General features: G+C 39.6%; 1 protein-coding gene across 1 annotated transcript; it reads left to right on the plus strand.

Moving 5' to 3' along the window:
• Positions 1-2,548: 2,548 nt before the first annotated feature.
• On the plus strand, positions 2,549-7,003 carry cytip (cytohesin 1 interacting protein). Its single transcript, XM_014016690.1, has 9 exons — positions 2,549-2,681; positions 2,771-3,018; positions 3,281-3,330; positions 3,483-3,537; positions 3,650-3,752; positions 3,927-4,020; positions 4,103-4,169; positions 5,289-5,355; positions 5,583-7,003. The coding sequence occupies exons 2-9, from the start codon at positions 2,851-2,853 to the stop codon at positions 6,056-6,058; spliced, it is 1,080 nt and encodes a 359-aa protein (XP_013872144.1). The 5' UTR covers positions 2,549-2,681; positions 2,771-2,850; the 3' UTR covers positions 6,059-7,003.
• The last annotated feature ends 889 nt before the right edge of the window (positions 7,004-7,892 follow it).

Here is a 7,892-nt window from a genome sequence, read left to right on the forward strand (position 1 = left end):
GCTGTAACCCTAAAGCTATCAGCATTATAGAAATGAGTCAACGCCCCAACCTTGTGCTCTGCTGTTTTAACAGATTTTTACGTGATGCCTGCCACACAAGGACATACTGTCACTCACTTAAACTAGCTAAGAACAGACATAACTATCTTAGTTTAAATTTGTTGATTTCAGCTTCTTAAAACCGATGCAATGAAGCACCTGTGTGGTGCAAAAAGAGGAGAATTAAGATTAAAACTTTAACGTACATCGTTTTGGAGAAAAGTTTGAATTTGATTGTGTATTTTATCCTGGAAAAAATATATTAGAGAGCAAAAGTAATTCCCATTTGAACACAATAACTCTAAAATATTTCAGTTTTGCTTTCAAGAACATAAACTTTCTTTTTAACAAAATAATCTTTGTAACTGTTATGTTAACTAATAACTTCAGGCTTTTTAAAGGTTTTAAAGAGTTTTTTTTTGGACATTTTTCTAATTATTAGTTTAGTCGCTGTATATGACATCTTTTTGAAGACATAGTAGGACTTTTCGTGCCATTTTACAACATAAATTGTGAAACAGATTAGTTTGACCAAAGTGTGATAAGTTTTATCCTCAAACATCTTGTCAGGCAAAGAATCAAATATGAACTCTAAAAGCATGTGGGTGGAAGTGTTATGATTTGTGGTGGCAAGAGCAAATGTGTAAATGTTAAGGCTGAAATGTACTTTTGCTTTTAACATAGGCAACATACAGTATTTGCACCATAYGACAAAAGGACTAATAAAAGTGTGTTGATCAACCCAGACATGAAACCACTTCAACTGTTGGAGGATTTGAAACGGGCAGCACATTTGAGGAAACTGTGGGAAACAAATATGAAAATTATTCACAAGAAAATACTTTTGCAAAACAAGTTTTAATATTTGCTCATCTTCACAAGGGTAAATGTGTACTTATATATTGGAATCACATTTTTTTCTGTTGTTTTCTTATATCGGAGTGGTGGGACATTATGTTGCATATTAATTTCCCAGCTTATTAGCRTGTCCTCATAGGTTTTGCAGAGGAAAAAAAAATCAAGTTTTAGAGGTTTCTGTGCTTTGACACCTGATTTGAATGAATGAGTAATCAAAGACCAGCTGAAATGCAGGGAAAAAAATAAAACATGTAGGACTGTGGCCCTCAAGGATCAGGACTGGATAAAAAAAACAGTCACTGTTGACCGTTAGTGCTATTTCCATTAACTTCTCGTTGTTTTGTTTCTGTGCATTTTGTTTAAAAGTGACTTTTTTAAACCTTTTCTTCAAATTTTTGATTCTACAATTTCTATTGGCCAAACCTTTGTTGTGCCATAAGCATTATTTTAAAGGCAGAGGTAATTATTTGTTCTTACTTGATAAAAAGTAAGAACGAATCTTTATTTCTGCCAATCGCCAAAACTTGGAGGTGGACAATAATGTTTTTACCTGGGTCTTCATGTTCTTGTCTCTGATAAAAATACACTATATTGCCAAAAGTATTTGCTCACCCATCCAAATGACTGCACCAGTGCCTGCACAGAGTCCTGACCTGAACCTGACAGAACACCTTTGAATTAGAGCGCAGACTGAGAGCCAGGTCTTCTGTCCAACATCAGTATGTGACCTCGCAAAAGTGCTTCTGGAAGAATGATCAAAAATCCTCATAAACACTCCTAAACCTTGTGGACAGCCTTCACAGATGAGTTGAAACTATTCTAGCTACAAAGGGTGGACCAACATCATATTGAACCCTATAGATTAGGAATGGGATGTAACCTACAGTAAGCTCATGTACTTTTGCATATACTTTCATATATGTATAAACCTTTGGCAATATAGTGTATTTCATGAAAAACTACATTTTCGATGAAACTCTCAAGAAATAAGAACTGGGCGTACCCCATTACAGCTGACTGACCTCAGACAACACCAAAAGTGGTTATGATTCAGTCAATGTTACGGATATTGTGCTAAAATTATGGTTGTAGCCAAGAGTGGCTTACCACACACAGTCCAAGGAGCAGGAGCTGATGACCAAAACATAAATAAAATATCCTTCTGTACATCATAAGATGTTTGGGGGTTTGCAGTGTGTTCCAGCTGGTGCTGCTCAGGATCAGTGGGACAGAGTAAATTCTGATGCAGTCTGATTTTCACTCAGGTTTACTGTACTCTGATGTGATGAAACAGTTTTTTTTAGAGTGAGAAGTATTTAAGTTTCAGTCATTTGTAAAAGAAAATCCTCATGATTCAGCCTCCTTTGCTCCATCTATTGTCTCCCTGACTTTAAGCCAGCCCAAAACTGTGATTTTTTTTCTTTTGATCAAACCATGTCTGATGCCTTTAGCCCACTGACCCATGCTGTGTTTCTGAAGAGAAAACCTGGCCCTGAGCTAAATCAGCCTTTTGTCTGTCTTCATAAGACGTGTCTCCCTGCTTGGCAGAGCTCAGGACTGAGGCTTAGCCCATTCAGAAACTGAGAGTGGAACAGGGAGCAAGCAGGTGCCAGCGCAGGAGCGAGGTGGCAATTTTTCATGCTTGCAGGTTTCTGACAGACCGTAAATCGAATTGCTGAGACTGCGAAAAAGCAAAGGGACTCTTTGAAGGGGGAACTCAACACAATAGCTTCAGCAACTTCTCAAGAAAGAGAAGAAAACGTTTCAAGGAGGTGAACAGGAAAGTAAGTAGGTGAGGCTGTGATCTGCAGATGCAGGTCCACCACAGCCGTCACATGATGCGGATTTCCRCTTTTACACGTTCTGTTTTTAGCTGAGCAGCAGAGCAGAGCTGCACAATAACAGAGCTGCTGCTGCCGCAGGTCATGATGCAGCTTTGAGAACGACGCCACCATGCAGGCCACCATGAGTTTCAACGGACTCCAGCCTCAGAGCAGCCAGGACAGTTCCATCCTGGATAACAGCCTGAGGAAGAAAGCTTCCCTGTGGTACCAGCGCTCACTGAGGGGGAACCTTGATCGACAYCGACAGACCACTGGCTCTCTGCCCAGAGTCTGCAAGGTGAGAAAAAAACTCAAGTGCAATTTATATAAAGGGCGCAAACAACACCACATTTCTAATTTACACTGTAAATCTGTCAAGAAAATTTTATTCTGCACAGAGATTCACAGAGATTTGTATGATTTTTGATTGAAATGAAAATAAGAGTTTGCTGCATTTGACAATTTAGAGTTCTTTAAATATTGAGATGTTAAAATAAACAACTTGCTGTGTAGTTCAAAGATATTACACTAGTTTTAAAATGTGTTTTCTCATTCTGCAGCCCAAGCTAACCCACACCACCTCACTGGTTGATTACATGGACCCACAAAGGTAAATGTGTGCATTTTCCCACAGCAGGTTCTGTTTTAGTTCAAATAAATGCAAATTCTGTATTTTAAATTTATTGCATTTTAATGCTTATTTATATTTACTAAATACATTTGATCACTTTATGCGTTTTCTTATCTTTTTTTGTTGCACAGGATCACAATTGTTCTGGAAAAGCAAGACAATGAACTATTTGGTTTTGACATTCATGTAAGCCGAATYCCATTTTTGTAACATTTAAACGACATATTTTATTAATAATCTGCACATCCATGTYGTGCTCGAAGTGATGTTTTGTGGAAAACTGTTTCTTGTTTTGCAGACGTACGGGGTGCAGCAGAAAAGCAGCTCTGCAGTGGAGATGTGCACCTACGTGTGCAAGGTGAAGGAGGCCAGTGTAGCTGAGAGCGCTGGGCTGACCGCAGGTGAACCACCCACATCCTTCTCACACACACGTTCGCGCTCACAGGACAGCGTTCGTTAAAAACTGACAGATGAAGCTCTCACCGCATGTGTGCACTCAGCATGTCTCTTCTAATTGAAACCAAAGCGTCTTCTCGTAACCGACTTTTTAAAAGTTTTAACCTCATTTGTCGTAGGCGATGTTATAATCTCTGTGAACGGGGTCAGCATCGAAGGACTGTCCCATGAGAACGTACTGAATCTGATAAGCGAATCGAGCAACAATCTAAAGTAAGAGCAAGTGCTGTCAGCGAAACACAACAAATCYTACACATAAAACAGTGTGATAACTGTGCTTCTTGTCTGCTTCCAGGATGGAGACTGTGTGTGTGAATGTAGTGAAAAAGATAGAAATGGAGAAGAGGCTGAACCAACTTCAGGTGGGTTCCCTCAATGGTCCGTGTTGATACTGTCACATTTATACAGAGCCGGCTCTTGGCATAGGCGAACTAGGCGGTCGCCTAGRMCGCCATCTGCTGGAGGGGGCGCCAAACTGCAGAAGAAAAAAAARGTAATTATTTGTAATCCCTGGTTGTAACTCTGCTCAGCGCCCCTTTCAGTTTGCTTTGTCTTAAAAAACTATAATGAAGTATTACAGGAAAAATAAACTACTCTACCCATAAAACATTTTCTCCCCCCAATGCAGCAATCACCCCCACCCTCTCTCTCATTTGATTGATGTTGCACTGACTCGTCCTGCTCCAACACTCTGATGGGGAGGGGCTAGTAGTGCCTCTCATGTAGTGATTCGTGTTCACAAACTCAATAATAAGTCTGTATTTTGTTGTCCCATACATGTCAACCTCTTCGGACGTTTGCCTGTATAAAAAGCCTCAAAAATCCGTAAATGTTTGCAAAAAATCCATACAACTTGCACCTGCTGGGGGGGTTCAGCCTCGCTGCGAAGCAGGAGGAAAGGAGAGTGGAAAAAGTTCAAAACTTATTTCTACAGGTTGGAAAATGGCTATTTACTGTTATTTATTGTTTTTTTAAATCATCCTACAAGCTCTGACATGATAGATAAATTTGAAAATGAGGTTTTGAAAAAATCCGTAAGACTTGAAAAAAATCCTATACGTCCGTATACCTGCAAAATGACGTAAAGTCCTTATAACTTATGGACAATCTGTACAAGTCGACATGTATGTTGTTATTTATTTGCTTTCTGGGAAAGCAAATAAATCTAAGTTTACCATAGTACCTTACACTGTCAAACTTGTTTTTAGGGGTTCAAATTGGGGTGGGTGGGACATAGTTTGGGGGGGGGGGGGCTTCAACTCGCCTAGGGCACCAAAATGGCTAGAGCCAGCACTGCATTTATAGAAAGCTCAACCCACAGAGGCACACCTGGAAGCTAAAAATCAACACTTAAAAAAAATACTGCTAGACTTTCATGACTTAAAAAGATGTCATTGCTAATTTGAGGTGTCAAACCAAGTCTTTGTGGTCGATCCTTACATCAAAATTAACATGTGAATTTTTTTTTTTTACATACACAGCAATCATTTCGTGAGAAATGGATGGAGCTTCAAGAGCTAACGATACAGGAAAAGCGTTTAATGCGAGGTGAGAGGCTTCGCTCAGCTGTCAGACCACAGCACTTCCTTTCTCACAGCCTCTGTCACTTCTTGTAAGCAGCCCTGTTTATCGTGTAAAATACTGTAGGGTGTAAACTCCAGATCATTTTGATGAAGGCATTCCCCTGASAGATGAGCAGACTGCTGACGAACTTCCTGATGCAAATTTCCTGGCCGCTGAAACTTCTCCTGACAGGGACTTTGTTGTGTTTTCAGGTAATCTAAACGACAGCAGTCTGGACCTGTTGACGGAGTCTTTAGCTGCTCTGAGCTCCCCCGTCGGCTGTCGTGGTCGCCGCTTCTCCAGCGACAGCAGCTACAGGAGTGGGACGACCGACGACAGCGACCAGGCCAGCGTGTTCGGGGATCTGGGCTCGCCCGGTCCCTTCAGCGCGGCCAGCGCCACAGACGAACGCTGCTTCTTCTCCAGAGACTTCCTCCTGCAGGACAACGCGTCCAAGAGGGGCTCACCGAACTCCAGCCTGCACCACCAGCCGCTCAGCCGCTCCAGCAGCTCCAGCTTGGCCGGCAGCAGCAGCTCTCTGTCTCCATCCTGGGAGGAAACGAGGATCTCGGCCTTGTTTGGGACTTTGCCAAGGAAAGGCAAGAGAGCCAGTGTGCGCAAACATATCCTGAAGTTAATTCCTGCACTCCAGCGATCAGTGGAGGAGGAGGAGATGGGAACCCACTGAGTGACAAGTTCATGAGCTCTTTAGGAGCAAAAACAGACACTCTAATGGAAGACCCAGCATTCCTTGACGGAATGCACATTGCCCGCTGCTTGCATACAAACATTTCAAACAAAGATCTTGAATGATTTGTTTGTGCTCATATGAATTCTGTTGGGGGATGACTCTCAGCTGCTACCACACCAAATCTTAACAGTATACAAAAACTGCACAAGGTATACATTTTTTTTTGAAAACACACAAACAGATGTAATTATTGATCACCCACTTTTTATGGCAGCGGGCAAAACCAAAGACTTGAGTTTGAGTTAACCCTTTTTTGTGAAACCGGACTACTTTTGTAAATGTTTACTTCAATGCTTTCTGAGCCTGCTTGGGTTAAAATGACAGCGGAAAAGCATTACAACATGAATGTGCACAGCATGAAAGTACACATGACACACTGTAATGTACAACAAATACATTTATGTATCCTACTAACTTGAATTAAGAATRTTTCTGAACCAAAAATCCCAATGTTAGTAGCATTAACCAGCGAAGATTGAGTTTCAGAGGTTGGCTTCATGTAGCACGTGAAATTTTGATACTGTGACCTGAAGTATGCAGGAATCACTGAATGACATTAAGATTTGAGCAGAACTTATACTGTCAGGTGCTCAAAACCAAAACCAGATCTCTAAACCATCTGCATATATATATTGTACGTCTGCCTGATTCAAAACAGGATGTGGGCAAGACAGTTTTTTCATAACCAACTTGACTTGGAGTCTTTGTAAATTACAACTCACTTTTGGTGCAGAGAGAGACTGAAACAGTTTGTGGATGGAAAAAGACATCTTGCAATGATTCTGCTTTTGATTCATGCTTTATCTTTTGCAATCAAATCAGGACGATGTTTATTTGTGAGAAAAAGCATTTATCCAAATAAATGTAGTTTTTTTATGTACACTTCAGTGTATTGACTTATTTTAAAGTTGCACAATCAGCTGGAAGAGAGCATTTCCTTCAATGCTGCAGGCACATACACTGTCTGTTTTTACAAAAGATGATTCGAATAAAGCACAGAATTTCTGACAGGAAAATTTTTGAAAAGACACAAATAAAAGCCTCATCTCTTTCCTGTAATAAGTTGAACCTCCGTGGCTTCCTGCATCTAAAAAGCTATAAAAAAGTACCGGTAGAGTACCAGTAACTGAAAATAAAACAAAATTACTGCACAACAATTTATGACGATGTGCTTATATTAATGTATAAAATGAAAACTAAAACAAAAAAGCATGCCTGAATCTAAAAAAACCCTCCTGTTTCCTTAAACAAAACAAAACAAAACATGAAAAAGCCGCAGAAATGCAGAGTTATGTCCCTTCGTAAAATTAGTATATGCAAGCCTATCCTTTAASTATACTCATTTTAAACTAAAAAATAAGATTACACTTCCAGTTTAGTTTTTATGTACTTATCTATGATATACTTAACCAAGTTTATCTTACACTATACTTGGCTTATACTAAGCGTTTAAGTATAATAATATTTAAACTTTTGGCCAAGATAAAATTTAGTAGTACACTGAAAGTACATTATCACACAGACTGGTTTATTTGCATTATATTTCAAGGTTAAACTAAAAGTATACTGTACTTAGAAGATTACTTTCAGTATACTTCTGAGTATACTTTCATAAACTTTTCGTTGGCCAATTTAGTCCTAGAAATACACTTGTTAGTAAACTGCTAGTATACTTACAGTATATCAGTGTATATGTGTGAGAAATACAGACATTGTTCAAATGAGATTATTAGTTGTGTTACTGTTTTTGTGTATTTGACTGTACAAAGAC

Source organism: Austrofundulus limnaeus, unplaced genomic scaffold, assembly GCF_001266775.1.
Source record: "Austrofundulus limnaeus strain Quisiro unplaced genomic scaffold, Austrofundulus_limnaeus-1.0 Scaffold152, whole genome shotgun sequence".
NCBI classification, from domain to species: Eukaryota; Metazoa; Chordata; class Actinopteri; order Cyprinodontiformes; family Rivulidae; genus Austrofundulus; species Austrofundulus limnaeus.